The sequence below is a fragment of the Etheostoma spectabile genome, chromosome 9 (genome assembly GCF_008692095.1).
Source record: "Etheostoma spectabile isolate EspeVRDwgs_2016 chromosome 9, UIUC_Espe_1.0, whole genome shotgun sequence".
Classification (NCBI taxonomy): domain Eukaryota; kingdom Metazoa; phylum Chordata; class Actinopteri; order Perciformes; family Percidae; genus Etheostoma; species Etheostoma spectabile.
The window spans coordinates 35,653,667-35,673,089 of NC_045741.1; the positions used below are offsets into that span (position 1 = coordinate 35,653,667).

Below are 19,423 nucleotides of genomic sequence, written 5' to 3' on the forward strand. Positions count from 1 at the left end.
TAAATAATCAGCTTGGCCATTATATTAACCCCCCTTCGCTCCCACACTCTGTCTGTCAGTTCTTCTATACTGGAATACTACCTACTCGCCCAACATTTGCTGTGCAGCACTTTGGTTAATGTCATGTATCATGAATTTAAGAAAAAACTAAAATAACTCACCATAGGGTCTTAAGTTTAGGTAATAAACAAGGAACAATTTAAGGCTCTCAAAATGTCAGTTCAAATTGTATTTTGTCGTTTGTATCCTCAAACTAAATTTCAATTAAATCAGCACAACCCACTTGACACACAGTAAGCCTGCAGCTTCTGGGGCCCCAGGGCAGCTGGCTGCCTTATCTGGAAACATCAAACTGATGGCAAGGTTTATGAATTGTACTGGTCAAAAGCTTATTACTAGTACTAAAACTACGTATGTGACTTGATACTATGGTATTGCATAAATGTTTTTTTGTGTGACTGGGGAGGACACACACAGGCTCCCTGGTTGAGAATACATTAAATGATTTACTTACTCAAGCATGTTGCTGAATCTCTGAATAGCCATTATCTATTATATAGTGGTAATAAGGCACTACATGCTCCCAATACAGGGAGCCCATTAATTTGTTTTTATGTATGAGGACTGGAATGGCAAAAACTCTAGTCCATCCAAAATATTTTCTTAAAAGCCTTTTTTTTACATAAGTGTTAAAAATGGCGTGTTAAGATTTGTTTTTCCTGTCCATAGTCTGTATGTATCATCTGACCAAATAAGACATGTCTGAAAGGTAAGAAAGCTCAAACCACAATGTGTTAAAGAAAAGAAATCTGTTAAATGAAACTGCGTTAAATGTATAATTTTTTGTGGGAATATACAGTACATCAGTTCATCTGTGCAAATTATTTTGGGTGCAAAATGATGTGAAATATCTGATATGTTTATATAAATAGTATGATACGTTTATGAGATATAAAGTCAAGCCAAGTTTTTTCTTAATTGTAAAAAGCCTTTTATTACATTCTTAAATCCACATATTGTATCACCATTGTGCAATAAAACTTTACTGTGTTAAAACCTTTTGGGCATTTTATCCATAACATATAAATTATTTCTTATTAAAATCTATATTGATTTAATAATAATAATAATCTTAAAATAGAGTGAACATATAAACAAGGATCATGACAAGAGAAACTTTTAGGGAGACATCTTTAAAAACGCTCTTTAAAAAAATAGAATTACATCTCTCCAAGACAAAAAGAACACTAAACTGTTGAGAAAAACAAACAGTACACATAGGGATAAAAATTAAGATACAAAATATCACAACAAAACCAACACAAGATTCTGAGATAATAATCCATCTTTTATATTTATTGTACTATATTTACTTTTTTTAATATTCTATTTAATCTATGACTCAAACTCAAAAAAAGTCTTGCAATAAAGATGTTAGACAAGGGTAAAATCTTTGATACTTCTGAAGTCAAACATTCACAAGAACATGTACTGTACACAGTGATCAAGGTTTTAAGATCTTCTATTATGGTGCGACGTGTCTTGCTAGCTATAGACGAACTGCAGACAATGAAGGACAGAGAGCCCAGCTATCTCCCTGAGTAAAAACCCTAAATGTAAATGCAAGTGCAGATCTTCAGTACTGCCCCCTGGACAGCTTATAGGCCTGCAAAACTATAAAGTATACTAAATCCTTTCAAATCATGTCTAACACTCTCAACACACAAAGTATTGCACTTTGTTACAATCTGTAAGTGTCATCTGTCGGTCATCATGTCAGCTGAGAGCTGACCTGTGTAGTGGTTGGCTGTATATTTGGTACATTATATACATTACTAAATAACATTATTTGTTGTGCTGTGAGGTGTTGGAGTGCTTTTGAAAATGTACACAATATAGCAACAAAGGCCCAACATACAGAGAACAATGGGAAAGACCTTATTGCACAATCCCACCATGCCACTGTTTTACGTACCCAGAAAAGAGTAATACCCTCTTCATACTCTGTGAGATAATGTATGGCGAACAGCACTGACCCAGCAGTGCAAAGCAAACCAGGCGGACATATTACATAGAGCTAGTCATCCAAAATATGTCGTGTGATTGTCTTAAAATGCTTCAGATAAAAACAGCATGGATTACAACTATTCTTTTCTAGTAGCTTATTTAGGACACTGGCAGAATGACACATGTAGAGAAATCCAATATGTCCCCCTACTTTGTAAGATTTCTTCTAGACACACCCTTGCATCTCCCGAGACTTTACTTCAGATAGATCTGTATCTAAGTAGGGCTTGCTGGACCTGAAGGCCTGAACTGCTTACAAATGACAGAAAAGCAGTCAAAGATGAGTAAGTACAACCAGCAGTTTAGATTGCTTTTTGTCTTTTATCCAGTTTTAAGAGCATAATAATATATTTTAGGATAGTTTTGTCATCACTGGCCTTCAAATTTGACCACTAATTATTACATTTCCAATGAAACTCTCTAGTATGTGTGCAGAAATACTAACTCAGGGGGGTAGCTGATGGCTCTGTCAACCTTTTGCTGTGCCATGTAGTGTTTGAAGAGGGTGAGGTAGTAAGGGAGCGCGGGGAAAAGGAACAGAAGAGCTAATCCCCAATCAGAACACCCTGGCTTCCTGTGTCTGCTCAACCCGAAGCAGCGAGAGTTGATGAATTGATTTATGTCTAGGGCGCTTAAGAAACACCCTCACCCACAAGTCCACTCTCCTTATCCAACCATGTAGGTGGGAATTTGGTCAACTGTCACATTTCATCATCAAACTCTCGGTTCATTTTCTTTCTTTAAACCCATTCTTTTGAATCTGCTGGTTCGACGCTGCTGGAGGTTTTGAGCCATGGCACTCTTCTGCACAGGGGGCCTGAGACGGTTCCAGATGCTCTTCCATGGCGAGAGCACATAACCCCCCGGTGGTCGGCTGCCCGGCACCTTGTTCATCCAGCTTACTGGAGCTACAGTGGGAGGGCGTATTTATTTCTGGCTGGTTTAATATACGTTTTACAGATGGCAGTCTGAGTGTAGAACCCCGTAAAGTCTTGTGCCAAAAGTTCATTTTGGATTCTAACAAGGACTCATAAGTGTCTTTCCAGCAATAACAATCTTTCCGTCCCAGAACCCCAAAGTTTGGGCAGGCAGTTTCTGTTTTTTAGAAAACACAAGCTCATCCCCCTCACGACTGCCCTTATTTTACATGATTCTAAAGGTGTTATATATGTATATAAAAAGGAGCATCTGAAAATACTTTCAAAATACCTTTGTGATTCTCTCTCTCAAAGTGGCATTTTCAAAGGGAAAAGGTATTAGGGCTGAGGTCACTGATTGCATAAAAAAAAGAAAAGAGCTCACTTATGTCAGTGTCTGTAGGTGTGCTAGTAAAAAAATACCTACAAAGATAAGTGCCATGTGTTGGGCTCTGTACGCAAGAGTTTGTAGGTGCACAGTTTAAAAACCCTGTCTGTGAGTTTGATCGTGGTCCCTTAAAACAGTTTGTACATTACAAAACTGCAAAATATGGGTGCTACTAAAAATATTGAATGCAAATACTGCAAAACCGCCACAAAGTGTGTGAGGATTATAAGTATGTACATTCTATATCAAGCCTAGGGCTGTGCTGAAGGGTAAAGGGGAAAAGGGGGATACATTCAACGATAGCTTACAGGAAAGTCAAATTCAGCTTCATGAGAGGTTGGAGGTCTTCTCATAGAAAAATAATTGAGTATACAAATGTCGGCTACTCTTGAATAACTCCCTAAAAAAGAGGTAACATGCACTGCAGCAGCAGTTCCTATAGTGTTACGCTGAACGGACTGGCTTGCAGGGCAGTGTGAGCTACTCCACAGGGTTGGGAGCTCATTGGTGAGAGGAGTGTGTCCTAAAGTGTAACGTGCAGGATTGTCATTGAGCTGCTGGTTGGTTTTAGTCTCAGCTGGTTGCCACATTTTCTCCCCCTCCCTACACCTCAATGTCTCTGTTTGAATCCCGCTATTTAGCTAAACATTGTTAACCCTCTGTGGAGTCTGGGAAGGAGATTTCACTGCCAAAAACCTCCCGATACAGAGGAGGAAAGGTATATGCTGTCTCAGGGTGGATAAGACGGAAAAACTCCAGTTTGTCAATGTGAAGGTTGCAAATGGACTTCAGGATGGGAAGCTTAGACACCATCTGGAAGGGACATACAGGAGAGCAGAAAAAGTTAAAAGAATAAATGAATACCAATTAAACATCTTATTAATACAGTATGTGAACAACGCATCATGTCAGTTGTTTTCACCAAAGTGTAATGTGTTAGGATTTGTACCTTGGCTAGTTTCTCTTCTGATGCTCCCTCTTTTTGTAGGCAGCGCTGCAGAGCCACGTAGACCTTCTCCTGCAACTTCTGTATCTTCTGAACATCTGTCAGCCAGGGTCGGTCTGAGAGAAATTAGAGTAACAAGATGGTTTTATTGGTGTTGCCAATTTGAAACTGCATCTGGTGAGGTTAACAATATACAAACATCTAGGACAAGAACAGGAGACTGGTCTCTGAATAGGGGGCACAGACTGAGTTGGTGAAATTTTATTTATGATGTTAACACACTTTATTTTCATTCTTTTTTGCTTCTTTTCACATTAAGTGAAACTATATCATTAAGAAGCTACTTGCAAGACTGGTTTTGGTTGGAGTAAAATACCATTAGTCACAAAGGTGTTAGAGCTGTAATTAATCATTTGCATAATTATCCAGTCATTTTGCAAAAACAATGGAAAGGAAAAATGTTTCTAATTTTTAAAGAGGTCATCCTCAATAATTATTTTCATTTGTGAAACAGGTTTAAGAAGTGAAGCTAATTATCTGTAATTATTATGAATAATTCCTGTCTCCTACACTACAGGCCAAGAGCTTTTAATGAGCCAAATGTAGGTCATACTGAAAAGTGGCCTGTATGGGTTTATTTCACCAATTTAGTATTAGTGTAAAAACTACAGTGAGCATTAATCCATTTTGTGAAAGAAATATGATCTCACCTGGTGAAAGCAGCACAACAGCACTGAAGAGAGCCATCTCTTCCTCGGACATCTGTATACGGCTCAGGCTTTTAGCTAAGTCAAACACTGCATTTACAAGATCGTCACAGCCTAGAGGGCAGGAGAAGGAGAAAGTCATCATCAAAACAGAAGCTACTGACAGGGATGATTTTGACACACATGAAACATAAAACAAGAGTTTTAATATCCCTTGCTTCTCCCTTCATAAAGTTGATGGGTTCCCCATTCAGACAGATAGAGAGAGACTCACCAAGGGCTTTGAAAAGATCAGGAGTGGCAAACTTCCCATCAAAGAGCAGTGTATTATTGATGGGGTTATAGGCCCGACACATACGGATCAGAAGAACATTCATGCAGCCTGTGGACAAAAAAGAAAACCAGAATTAGGATTAGTGCCATATACATATTTAAATAGTTACAGCTATGTATTATTATTATATTAGCTAAACAATTTGGAACAGAGGAAAAAGAACATACACACTTAGTTTGTTAAATCTGCACTGTCATGTTTCTATAAAGTGAAAATGTTATGTTATTTACTTGAGTTGACATGAGTGACACAGAAATTGTCACCTGTACAACGTAATTAACATAATCAAGGCTTTTGCATTATTACTGAAGATCAGGGGTGTCCAAACTACGGCCCGCGGGCCAACTGCGGCCCGCCGGTCAGTTTTTATTGGCCCGCAGCAAATTCTGAAAATATAGTTGAATATGGCCCGCACATGGCGCTTGAACTCAACTCTGTTGCACTTCTCAGTTTTAACACTAGATAGAGCCAGTAACGGAAAAGGTGCTTCTCCATTTAACAAAAATAAGCAAAGAAAAAAATGTACCACGAGTCACCAGAAATGGCAGCACCGAAGAAACGAAAGGTAGCAAGTGAGTGCAGAAAATTTCAACCACGGTGGGAAAATGACTATTTCTTTAAAGAAATCAACGGAAAGCTTGTCTGTTTTATTTGCGATGAAGATGTTGCCGTGATGAAGGAGTATAATGTCCGAAAAATAAAGATAATTGTGACAATGAAAATTGTTTTATAATAGTGTATATTTGCATGAAACTTTTGTAGTTAAAAAATGTCCGAACAAACTATTGGCCCCGGGCATCTTCACTTTATCAAATCTGGCCCTCTTTGCAAAAAGTTTGGACACCCCTGCTGTAGATGATGTGTTGCTGTGGATTTGACACGCTTATAGTAATGAAACTTTCAAGAATGTAGTCCTGTTTGATCCTATTTATAACTTCTGATTAGTTTACATTCACAACCCTGTATCTTCAGGTGGTAGTCAGGTTTGGCAGATGTATGGGTGTGAACACATCTCAAACCTTTCATTATCTTAACACTTCTGTTAAAAGCCTTGTGCGTGCTTCCTCTTCATCAAATAAGAATGCCTTGGCTGCCTTTCAAAGCCATTCGTCTATTGTTTAGAAAGATTTATTGTTTGGGTTGTCACTGAAAACCAAACATTAAATTTTAAATTTCTATCACTTGAAAAAACATCACACAAAGGCCTCACAGTATGATGACCTGAGCGTGATTAAAACAAGGCCAGCCTTTCTTCCGAAGCATCACTCCACTTGCATGTGATACTTGCACAATGTGGAGTCATCTACCACCTGAGGGTATTATAATGTTTGTGTACTGGTGTCATGCACGGACCTGCTTTGAGGAGGATAATCTGATCATTCTGGCAGAGGTCCATGAAGCCAGCGATTGGCTTGGCAAACTCTACCACATACTGGATTGCATTGGTGATGTGAACGGCACATTGTTGCCACATCACCTCAGCTGTCTGAAAGAAGAAAGGCAGGGGGTCTTTTATGAGAATTGCAATACAAGAGATGCATCATACAAGTTGTACTCCATTATTCTCTTTGGACTCTGTGCTTAGCTAGACTTTGATTTCCCCTAAAGACGTCCTAACCTACAGATTGTTTGATAATAACGTATTTCTTTAAACTCATCCTAAAACCTTGACTAGTGAGACAAAAGGCCCAGAAGGAGCTGTGTGATAAAAATAACTATGGTGACACTTTCGGAAACTTTCTTCTAGAAGTGTTACAGTTGATTTTTGTGAAAAGTTAAAAACTAAAAAAACATTTCTCTGTGAACTTTGTAAAAGAGAGCAACCATAATGATATGAAATGTGTAACTTTAGATTTAGACTGTACAGAAAAGTTCACAATACAGTTTATTTGACTAACTCCGTATAGGTAAATGCTAACACTTTTTTTTAATAAATCCCATGGTTGTTTTGTGTATAAATGTTTGCAATACAAAAATGTGTCATATATACCTTGGTCTGGTATGAGCGTATCTCCTCCGGGCTATACAAGGTCCACGCCATTCTCTTTAGCTCCTCTGTGCTGTACTTGCATGTCTCTATATGGGACTTCAGCACACTCTGAGTTATACGCTCTAAACAGAGGGAAAGATTTCGCAAGGAAAATCATGTTGTTTTAGATAGATTTAAAGTTCAATGACACAACAGCAGTAGCCATTATACAGTAGCTAGGCATTACAGGATGTATACTGACCTATCTCAAGCAGGGAGCAACCCTCGGGCAGCGGGTTAAGGATAGCATGTGAGAAGAGTCCAGAGTCGTGCAACAGCTGGTACTCATGCTTGATGCTGTGGTTGGCGTCTACAAAGTCGAAGTTGGTCTGTTCTGGAGAACTCTGAGAGGATGAGCTGCTGCCTGCACTGCCACCCACCATGTCCAGGTTACAGTACTCGCTACATCCATCCTCTGGTGTCAGCGGCAGGTCTAAAAGCAAGCCTTCTGGCAGCATGGTGATGTCCTCCAGGTCACTGAGCGTGGTGCTGGAGCCTCTTCTGTAAGTGCGGCAGTGGTCAGCCATGTTGCTATTCTCCTCGCGGACACTGAGCCCCGCACACTCCTGGGACTGTTGGTGCTTCTGGACCTCTGCATACAGGCTGTCACGCTGCTTTTTGGACATTCGACCAAACTTGACCGCTGCAGCAGAAGGATGTAAAAATAAAAAATTTAAATTCAGGAAGGTATGGTCTAGGTCAAACAAGGATTACATAAAAAGTGGCCGGTGGCAACTCTGAGTTAATTAAATATAGATCGAGCGGCTGAACTCACCATCACGGCTCATGCCCAGCGCGAGACACTTCTGCAGCCTGCAGTGCTGACAACGGTTACGGTTGGTCCGGTCAATTAAACAGTTCCTCTGACGTGAGCAGGAATACATAGCATTGTTCTGCTGGCTGCGTCGGAAGAAACCCTACAGACAAAAAGACACACTCAAAATGTGAATCAGTGGTAAACCATGTGAGCATCTAAACACTTTTTGGGTATAAACAAAATGCTTTGATTAGACTGATCAGAATGGTGATAACAACACGTTTAAAGCTGCTGCAACTGACAACAGATGCGAGATGGGTGATAGCTCACCTTGCAGCCTTCACAGGTGATGACACCATAGTGAATCCCTGATGATTTGTCCCCACAGATTTTACACGGAATCACCTCTATTTGAGCTGGAGAGAGATGGAAGAGGGAGGGGGAAAAAACAGTAAAATTGAAAAAAAGAAAAAGAAAAAACAAACTTAATATGAAACTCAAAACCTATATTGTAATATTAGGATCCTTTTAAACATTTAACATTTGTAGTTAGTTACCTAGAAACTAATAAATACACAGATTTATTGAAAAATAATATGATTAAACACTAATTGCGTTCATTGCATAATGAGAGTCATAATGCTGTGTATTTCTTTCATAATGACACAATAATCTAAATTTGAAAGAATTAGAAGATAGATTCAAAAACAACTTTTTTTGACAATCAGTTAATCGTTTGAGTCATTTTTCAAGCAAAATTGCCTCTAGTGTAAGATTTACTGCTTTACTCTGATTTAGATCCTTTTATTATTTCTGAGTTTTGGACTGATGGTCAAACAAAATAGTTAAAGATCATCTTGGGATCTGTGATTGGCATTTCCTGACAACCAGTCGATAGATCAAGAACCCCGCTGGAAGTGGCCGGGTTGGCTCAGTTGGTAGAGTAGGCGCACAGTTACAAAGACCTCCAGGGTTTGAGTCGGACCGGTGACAATTTCCTGCATGTCTTTCCCCTTTCTCACCAGCTGTCCTGTCCATTAAAAGAGAAGCTCCAAAAACTAATCTTAAAAGAAGGAAATTAAGCTGTCCTACAGTGATACGTAGCATGTGATGTGATGTTAATCATTTCAGTTGTTTCACAATTGGTATCTAAAAAAATGTTGGGAAAACCCAGCCCACAGGTATATTACAAGTAAACATATTGTTGATCACTGCCCTGCAGCACTAAGATATGGGGAAGTTACTGGAACGTTCAACATTTTCTTTTTAGTGTGTTATGCTGACTGCAGTTATTGTCAATACAACAGCCTCAGTTGTATCAAATAAAGTGGGCAGCCTATAATACATCAATATTTACTCTGGACAAGCCTGATTTTTGTACTCAAACCAAACTCAAACAAGACAACCACCACCTTGCACGTGACATTTATTGGTGCAGGTAGACTTCTTATAAGAAATTCAAGTTATTTTGTGACAGTCAGATGTTGTCTGCGCACTGCGATGTTTCAAATGTAGCTAATAATGATTATAACAATTTCGCAGAATTGTGAAGAAACAAGAGAAGTGTCAAGAACACAGTGTAACCCGTGATTGACAAAGTAGACAACATATACATTATACACTTTGAATTTATTGTGGAAGCCTGAGCCTTCTTACTCGGGAACAGCCTGCTCTTTTCATTATGTTGTTTATCTAAGTAGCTGTGCCTCCTAAAGCCCAGAATAGCCGGTCAATTGCATTAGCTGAGGCCCAGGGTTATAAAGTTTCACCTCTCTCGCTCTCTCTCTTTCGCTCTCTCTCGCCCTCTTTCTCTCCTCCAGGATGAATAAAATGTTAGCAGGTTAACAAAGGCGTACTGCTGTTCTGAACCCTCCAAGGCCTACAACTGTAACCCACAAAACAACTACAACTGACTGTTACGACATAGACTGTGAGCAAGATTAAATTTGGCTTGGGCAGCAGGGTGTGCCAAACAGTCCATAAACCACTTTAGCTGGATAACAGAGGGTATTAGGTAACCTAAAACACAGCGACGGCTTTAACCGGCCATCACAGCTGGCTCTCCAGAAAATTGCTGTTTTCTAAAGGCTCTTTGATAAACTACTCACGACCAACCGATCACATGAGTCACTGTGTGGTGAGAGAGATTAGTGGACCTTCAACATTTTCTCTCCAAAAAGACTTTCTGCACAGTGCTGCTGACATATTTGAGTGTTTCTGTTGGGTAGAATTCTTACTCACTAACGCAACTGAGGACATAAATAAATAAATGGCAACGGGGGAAAAAATCCCTTTCTATTGCTCTATACTTCCCCCTCCAGAGCTTTACCTCCACCCTTCAGCTTGTTATATAACTGCCGTCTGGCCACATTCCACGAACACACTCATTCAAAGGTGGTTGTCTTGGCAACAGTGTGACGATACTTATTCACTCTTCCTGCACTACCATTGGATGCTGAGTGAGAGGCTGCGTTTGTGACTCGCCGCCTCACCTGCCAGTCAGCTGAGCTGCACCGGCTGCGCCGTCAGGCCCGGAGAACAGGAGCTGCTCCACTGACACAGTTTTTCATTCAGCACAGGGGGAGGCACTTGTGCTGGCAGCCTTCTTGTGGGTTTTAAGGTGGAACCAAATCTTTTAAGGAAGAGTCTTCCTTTTGGTTTGAAAGGACAACAATGTAAGGCTTGATTACAGAAAAGATGGACGATCAGTTGAAACTAGCAGGGCCAACTGCCCCCTTTGCACAACATCTGGACATATTTCCTTAAACATCTAGTACAGTAAGCTGCAGCAGGGGCAAGAGACGTGGCTAATAGTAGCTCTGAACAAGTTGCAGCATGTCAAGTATTTGAGTGAAATTTCAGCTGTGTTTGAGCTAGAACATAAATCTATTTTTACACTGGTGCAGTTGGCTGCCCAGTGATTCCTTCTGCCATTCTGGTGTATTGGCAAATACATGTCGCACAAATCACGGCTCAGCACAGAAGTGTGCACTGTTTAGTGTAAATAACAGTGTGCAGAGCCGTTATTACAGTGGTCTGTGACAGCTAAAACAGTCTCCTATCTCTGACTGTTAATTTCTTGGTATGTTGCGTTGCATCATGGGCCTGAACAACAGTTTCTTTATTCTCATCAGAGTTTATTTAGAGAATTTCCCTGAATCTTGGTTCTAAGACAGCATGTTATTTACGCAAACACACATTCCTTGTGTTAAATGCAATAAGCATATATTAGGAGCTACATGTTTAGACTTTTTGAAATGTAACTTGGCTAGGTGAATACTAGCTTTTAAGTTTAAATGGAGCTAAGACAATATTCAGTACATAAATATATCACAAAAATGTGATTTAATACATATCATAGGATCTTTGGTGTGCATTATTTACGCAAAGTCATCATAATTTGTATCCCATTTCCTAGAACATTATTGTCTGTTCACACTGCAGCGTTAGGAATAATTGCTTTAATCATGTGAGTTTGAGAATGTGCCATGCAAATGAAAATATATGTGGTGATTTAAAATACCTTTTGTGTCAGTTGGTAAGCACTTTTCTACGTCAGTGCTGTAGTCTACATCAACAACGTTTCCTTTCTGGGATTGTTCAGGTGCTACTGGAAAATCAGCCGGTTGTCTGTCACTTTACGCTTTCTTTGTGTTGGCATTCTAAACTCCGGTCACTTTAAGAGGACTGTGGTTAACTGCTCCTCTCTGCAGGCTCAATCGAGACAGCTAGCTAGACTCTGTTGAATCTGAGTTTTCTGTTGCACAACTATAACAACTTTTGGATGAGCACGTTCCACCTGCTTTAACACCTTCGCTAGAGAGACTTTGCTCTCTCATCCCAGCTAATCCAACTGAGTCCAAGGTCCTATTTGCCTTACACATTACGTTAACATCTCATACTGTGTACGCTATCTGCATTCTGAGGGGCTCCTGGGGCCTAAATGGGAAAAACAGCATATATGGTGTATGTGCTACATGCTGTAGAGTGTGGTTACCAATAGAGAGGGTTTACAAAATTACAAAGTTAGCAGTTACTGTATATTTAAATGGGCCCTAATGTCCTCTGTTAGTCATTCTCTCTTTTTAACATATCTCCCAATTCAGGGCCATAACTATCACGTGTTTTCTATACAGCTAATGTGAACGGTAATGACAGCTTTTTTCTCTTCTTCCCCTCCTCTTTCCCCTGACCTACCTAGAGAATGCAGAGAGTATATTATGACCTGACGCTAACCCCACACTTTTAAAAATGCACTGCAGAATTATGTAATTACTCAGCAGATGCAGTAGTGGATAAAGAGGTATTAGTGTACACATTAATGTGAGTCCATTGCACGTAAAGGCCTGCATCATGCATCTCTCTTAACCGTAGCCCTAGCCAATGGTTTTTAGAGCAGTAGAGTAACACTGAATATTACAACATTTTACAAAAATATAAATTATAAGTGACCAATTGATTTCCTTTCATCTTGTTGGGGATACCATCAGTATAATGTAATAAACATAATTATTTTCCCGTCTTGAGGAAGAGAATATTAATTATTATTATTAAAAAGAATTTCAACAGCCCAAACAGGTGAAGATGGAGAGATTATTTTCACTTTTTTTGTTGCATGGTTTTTGTTTTATTTTATGCTATGGATTACTAACAATAAACATGTTGACTGGATATAAAACTGTTCTATTCTACATACTTAACACCTTATCCCACTCATCTTACGATAAACATTCACATGCTGAACAACAATACTATGCCTGCCAAGAAACCAGGCTTCACCCTCTGTGCCTCTCTAATCCCTCACCATTGATCCGAGAGGATAAAGTGCATTCAGTTGATGGTGCTGTTTATGCAGCTCCGAGCCCAAACCCTAGTGGGCCTCTGCAACACAAGCAAAACCAGACTGAGGAATTCAGTTCACAGCATGTAATTTTGCATGCTGCTCCAAACCGCAAGAACAAATTTCGGACGATGCTGCAGCAATCACAGTCGCCTTGAATAAAAATCTCTGTACGTCTGTTTAAATGTCCCTTATCCTTACTTGGAAAATAGATAGGGCCTATCAAAAAGACTTTAGATACTGCAAACAAAAATATCATCTGTAAGTAAATATTGTGCAGCAAAATGAATTGTTTCCCTAATAGTCATGATAAGCAGAAAGGCACAGCCTTAACATTACCTTACACTTTGCTTGCATACTAACATGCAGGCTGGGTGACAAGTTAAAGCTTTAGATAAGGGGAAAGGAATCTTAGCACACAGTTGTCAGAGAGAAAGGGCACCTTGACACATACTGTAGCTTGCTGTGAACTTGCCCCAGGCTGCTAACAGATAGTGGCTTTGAGGCTGAGCTCAGCACAGCAGTGAACTTGGAGAGCAGAGAGCGCCCTTTCCTTTTTACTGCCACCCTACCTTTAAACCTGGGCTAACTGAGCTCCAACACAGCTCTGCACAGCATTAGTCCACTAAGGCATAACATTTATAAGTGCTTTATTGAAGTTTGTCTATTTGATTGTGTTGCATCATACTTACCTAACCTGTTTGTGCAACAGTTTGCACAGATAACTGAGAGATAAACAAGTACAACTGCATTGTTTGCGATCTACCAGGTATAAATGGGCATCTATACACTGCTTGTGATATCCACACTCTAATGTAACTTGTGTTTTCTCTGGAAAGTGAATTTAACTCAAGACTGGAGATGACATTGTGGGTAATGTGGTATTTTTTCACAAAATCAGACTGACAAGCCGCGCTTGACTGCAGTGACACATACTGTGGTTGATGTAACCTTAGCTGACAAGGGAAACTGAGCATAACTGAACCCTGCTGTGCTTCATGGTTACATGTGGGCTTGCTGTGCTCTCACATCCTGTTTTTCACTGCAGTGCATGTCTTTGACATCACAACTCCACCAAACAATTGTGCCATGTTACATCATACTATAAGTAAATAGATATTTGTTTTTAGATTTCATATAAAAAAAATCTCTCTCGCACAACATCAGATTGTTTTCGTAAGAAAAACTAATAAAAGACAGCATGCATCTTGCAAGGTGCATTGCACTCAGGCTCTCCCAGTGCAGCTCAAATCTCCAATATTTAAAGGAGAAACATTTTGTCCGGATAACTGACTGAAATGATCAACATTGTCTCATTAGTAATGACGACAGACCATGGCCCTCCACCCCCAGGAATACACAAACTTGCTATAATCCTCAATGACAGAACTAGGTCAATGGAGAACCTCCTCTCTCTCTCTCTCTCTCTCTCTCTCTCTCTCTCTCTCTCTCTCTCTCTCCTCTCTCTCTCTCTCCACACACTGTCCGCCATACTGCTGACGCTGAAAACAAAATCACGCTGGCTGTTGAACTAAATAGAACAGTGAAACACAGTTCAACACACAATCAGTGATTTGAGGCACTTTAAAACGTCAAATTAAAAATTTGAAAAAAAATCTAGTTTTTATACCAAATTGTAAAACTAGGTTACTGGACGGTTCATACAGAAGTTCCTACGAAAGTGTAAGGAAATACAGCAAATAGGGAGAAATCTCTAAGGAAAAGGGGGACTATTTATTAACCGTAAACAACCCTTACCAACAGATTTTCTTGCTTGGTTTGACAGCCTCTGAATCACTCCGCTCACTCCCTCCCTCCCTTTCCTTTCTTTCTTACATAAGTCACCGGTGAAATAAATAATACATAACTACGCATTCGTCAAAGGCAAATCTGAATAAATGCACAAACCCCCATGCAGTTTATACAAATAAACTAAACTAACCAAACTCATGTTAATACCTTTATAGCCTACATGTATCTGCGCTAAAATAAACCATTTCAAAACATTCTAAATGTGCTTAGGACCCTATTAAAATTTAACAACTTCCAAAGTCCGTAAGGTGACAATTTTGCATAACATCTAGACTCTGTTTTTTTTTTTTTTTCCTGATATAATGTGGTTTTAAATCCAGTGCGAGCGTGCATGCAGCCTACGCACTTTGGACTCTGTCACAAAGCAGTGCCTTCAACACGCTAAATACAACTCAAAAGTTATTTGCACCAGACTTGAAAATACGTTCTAGCAAATTTAAACATTTTCACAAACTCACCTCTCATGTCGGCGGTGAAGTCTAGCCAAGTCTTCAAGTCATACAACTCCAGGTGGAAAGGAAGCCAAGAAACACTGAGAGCGACGCGCACTTATTTGCTCCAAACCGGAGCAGCTGAGAATTGTCACAACAGCAAATCCTCATATGGATTTTCTACCTTTTCTTCGCGTGCGTCGACCTTAAAATAAACAACGGTGTGTTTAGTTTGTTACTTTCTGACAGCTACGCCAGTCTCAGACTGACAGTTTTGCTAAAACACCTATGCGGTAATAAAACAACTAGCTTACAGCTCCGTGTCTTCTCACAGCTCTGTCCCGCTCTGACTCTGCGGCTCTCTAACCTAGTTTCGGCGCGTGGACAACACATGAGCGCGGTCCGCCCGCCTCGTGCCCCGTGATCGGACGCGCGCGCCACACTCCGCGCGCAAGGAGGTTCTCGCGTGCGTGGGAAAGTGTGGCAGTGTGTCAGTTCAGACAGTTCAGTTTAGACCGACCAGTCAACCAGCGTGGGAACTATTTAATAAACAAGCGCACAGTTTTATTTCCTGGTAGACAATTTACCTTTAATAATCATCAGCAATGTTACATTTTTCTTTCCCACTATTGCCCAATAAAAAGGAACAATGATACATTTGTGTTACATAGGCAACTGAATGTAATGTCAACTACATATAAGGTAGGAATTAAAATATGAATTTTACAATTTAAATATATATATATATATATATATAGGCTGACATATATGCTGATAAATATATATGTGTGTGTGTGTGTGTGTGTGTTTGTGTAAGCCTATAATTTTGTAAACTACTACTACTAGGCTACTACTAAAATCTGTATTTTCACATCACTTTCAGTTGGACACACCATACTATGCGTACACATGTGTTTATATTTGGAGGAGCATAGATAACGAATGTAATGTTATGTACATTTTTCCTCATTTCTCATATGTTGGTTAATGTTACCATAGCTTGCTCTAAAACACACATATTTCTGTTCTTTTCAACAAAAAACAAAAAAACAGAAAGCTCCATACAGCGGGGGACCAAAGTTATAGCCTATAACAAAACAAATAGAGATACTCCAAAGGACATAATATAGGGTATATTTGCTGTGCTACACTTTGTTTTTAACACATACTGTATATAATAGGAGAAGCTAGGATGCCATCAGTTCCCCTTTAGCTGAATGCAACATTGTAAACCTGCATTATTTTGATAGATTAACAAACACTAATCTTAGTGGAGGAGAAGTGTGACCACAGGTTGTTGTTGTGCTGTTGGGTTCTGTCTTTCATTCCTGAAATTAGGGTTAGATGGTTACACTAACTTTGCAATTAATGGTCCATTCATGAATTTAAAAGCAGTGAGGGGGAAAGCTTTTAACTCAAAAGTGTATGTATATCATATGCATTTAATGCAATGCATACTTAAGCATGCAATGCATTTAAAAACATCTAAGCTGATGTTTTATACAAATGTATTGATGCAAAATGCTTCACATAAAATAGACATGTATGTAAATGTAGTGTTTTTATATAGCACTTTTCTAGTCTTAATAACTACTCAAAGCGCTTTTACATAGTACAGATTCCATTCACCATTAACACACTGGGGCCGAGGTTGTGCCGTCAGCTCATCAGATAAACACACACATTTACACAACTCAGGGATCAGTGTCTTGCCCAAGGACAGTTCGACATGGGACTGCAGGTCGAACCTTTTGATTGGCAGGCGTCCGCTCTACCATTGAGTCACAGCCACCCCTTACGTGTGTCTGTATTTCTGTCTATCTTTAGTGTGTTAGAGTGCACTGGGTGCATTTTTATTCCTTTAGAAATGTGGGCGTGTAAAAGAAAGAAAACAGAAACACTGCAGATGAAAATAATCGATTTGCAAGCATGGGTACAATGACAAGTGTATCATGTAACTCAGACACAATTATGAAATGAGGAGCAGAGAGAGATTATGGTAAGTAGGTTAGTGGAGCAACACACAGCTTTCACACCCCGCCCTCTCTCGTCCTGGTGTGCATGCGTGGTGAGTCTCCTCCTTGTCTTTCTGTCTTTTTCCACTGTAAAGCTTTTGGTCTTTATCATAAATAAAAGCTTATACTTTATAGTCTCTCAGCACCACCTATGCATGTTTTATGTTCTGATATCTACTGTTCCTACATGCTTGTTTACAGTCTTTTTTCTATACTTTTCTACAAGTCCTCTCTGTCCCACTTGTGTAATTGCTCAACACAAAACAGAAAAAGACATTAGAACATAAGTATTTGCTTCTTCCTGAATGTACAGTAAAAAAATACAATACTGGGAAAAGTACAGTAGGAATGTTTTGCTTTATGATATTCTATGGTTGTAAACTTCCTCTTCCTCCTATTTAGGTGGTTTTGTCAGTCTGATGGTTTCCTTCCTGATCCTCATCTGCCATCTTTCTCGTTTTATACATGATTATGTCCCGCTGTCGCCGTGAAGCTGCCACACATCCATCCAGTGTTTGCCTGTAACGTAACTGACCCGCTGACCCTGAATCTTATGTAACCATGGCAATACCCAAATTAGAGCATGGAGCATGGAAAGGAGGAGGTGCTTAGAGTTTAGAACACAGGCCTGTAGCTCCCAACCAGCTTTCCAGATTAAGGCAGACGGAATGAACGCGCCTGCCGACGTGTGTGTGTGTGTGTGTGTGTGTGTGTGTGTGTGTGTCTTGGGCCGGAGAGATATACTAAACTAAAGAAGAAATCAAGCACCTCCTCCTCTACAACAGAGGTGGTGGTGGTGATGATCACACATTCTGAAGTGTTTTCTGCATGTTCAAACTGTGGCGCACGAATGCAATGACAGTTTAATAGCTCAAACTGGCCTCTGCCCCACGGCGAATAAAGCCCAGTATACTGAGAGGATTATTTTAGGATTCAGGCTCTGGCTTCCATAATCCTCTCTCCTCTCCTCTTCCTCATCCTGCTAAATCCCCTCCCTTCTCCCCTTTCAAATGGTCACTAATCTCTCTTCCTCGGACTCTCTTTGTGGCTGTAATCTGGTTTGTACCTATCTTTCACCTGCACTAGGTTCACATCAATAGGTCAGTGTACCAAACTACAGGGGGGGAGGGGGTGCTCCTTCCTTTTCTTCCTGTTCCTGTAACTAATTGTTCCCTTCTCCTCCACAACATGAAGGATGTCCTGACTGGTTTCTGACTGAAATTTGTGCTTGAAGTACCAATATTTCCAGACTGAAGTCACAAATTGACAATAACTTATAAATGTATTCTTTAACCTTGGAAACAGCAGCTGATAAAATGATTGTGTCACACAGTCTATTTAAGCTATTTTGTAGCTTGTTATTGTCTCACAGGGTCTTTCTAAGCAGAGTATCATTTAGTTTTGCATTTATTTTTTCTTTGCTTGATGAGATAATAGATGAAAAGTCTGAGCATCACAAATGTCCTTATAGTTCATCCTAAGGGGGAGAGAGGGGGGGGGGGGGGGGGGGGAGAGAGAGGGTGCCTCTTAGCAGGCACAAAATGCAATTAAAATGTCAGTCAGTCAATTACAGGGCCATTAGGTGACAACAAGATGCATTTTCAAGTCAGACGTTATGAAGAAACTGTTTAAATTCAAAGTGTGTAATCTCACTTACCTTGTCTCGACACTGTTGGTAGCTAGCTCGGCCAGCTAACTGCGCAGCTGTGTCCGGGATGAGGGGGTTCAACAAACAACTACACACGGAACTGCTGCGTTATGATTATCACCAAAACCTGGCTGAACCCCCTCAATTTCCATTGCATTTTGTGTCTGCTAAGAGGCACAAAGGCGCTACCACAACTGCCAATGCAGCTAACTGGGAGCTCGGGCCATTAGCTGCAGCAACTCCAGTTTGCTAGCACCAATTTTGGAGTTTTTTTTCCTATAGACAGTACTCGTGAGCATATAGCAATCAGGATTAAGTAGAAATTCGGACAGAGTTATTCTTTAATTGCTCTTACTAACCTTTAACTGAAACTGTACTAATGCCGCTGCCTTAGTATTCTGCAGTTCACCAAAAATGTCATCAATTATGACATGCTTGTGGCAAAGTAAACTGGGTACCGAATGTAATACTTTTGAGGCCCCAACCAAATTTCCTTTTAGTATTGAGTATCAAAAAAGGCATCGTCATTCAA

The 19,423-nt window shown here is 40.0% G+C and overlaps 1 protein-coding gene across 1 annotated transcript; it reads right to left on the reverse strand.

Moving 5' to 3' along the window:
* Positions 1–967: 967 nt before the first annotated feature.
* Positions 968–15,611, reverse strand: rorca (RAR-related orphan receptor C a). Its single transcript, XM_032524812.1, has 10 exons — positions 15,256–15,611; positions 8,476–8,561; positions 8,164–8,305; positions 7,591–8,031; positions 7,350–7,471; positions 6,713–6,845; positions 5,300–5,407; positions 5,029–5,139; positions 4,322–4,434; positions 968–4,185 (listed from the first exon to the last, which is right to left on the reverse strand). The coding sequence occupies exons 1-10, from the start codon at positions 15,260–15,262 to the stop codon at positions 4,024–4,026; spliced, it is 1,425 nt and encodes a 474-aa protein (XP_032380703.1). The 5' UTR covers positions 15,263–15,611; the 3' UTR covers positions 968–4,023.
* Positions 15,612–19,423: the final 3,812 nt, after the last annotated feature.

Coding starts and splice junctions, on each gene's coding strand:
- rorca (XM_032524812.1), bottom strand. Junction 7,472..7,590: donor TTGCTCCCTGCTTGAGATAG/GTCAGTATACAT, acceptor CCCTCTGTTTAG/AGCGTATAACTCAGAGTGTG. Junction 5,140..5,299: donor TGATCTTTTCAAAGCCCTTG/GTGAGTCTCTCT, acceptor CCTGCCCTCTAG/GCTGTGACGATCTTGTAAAT.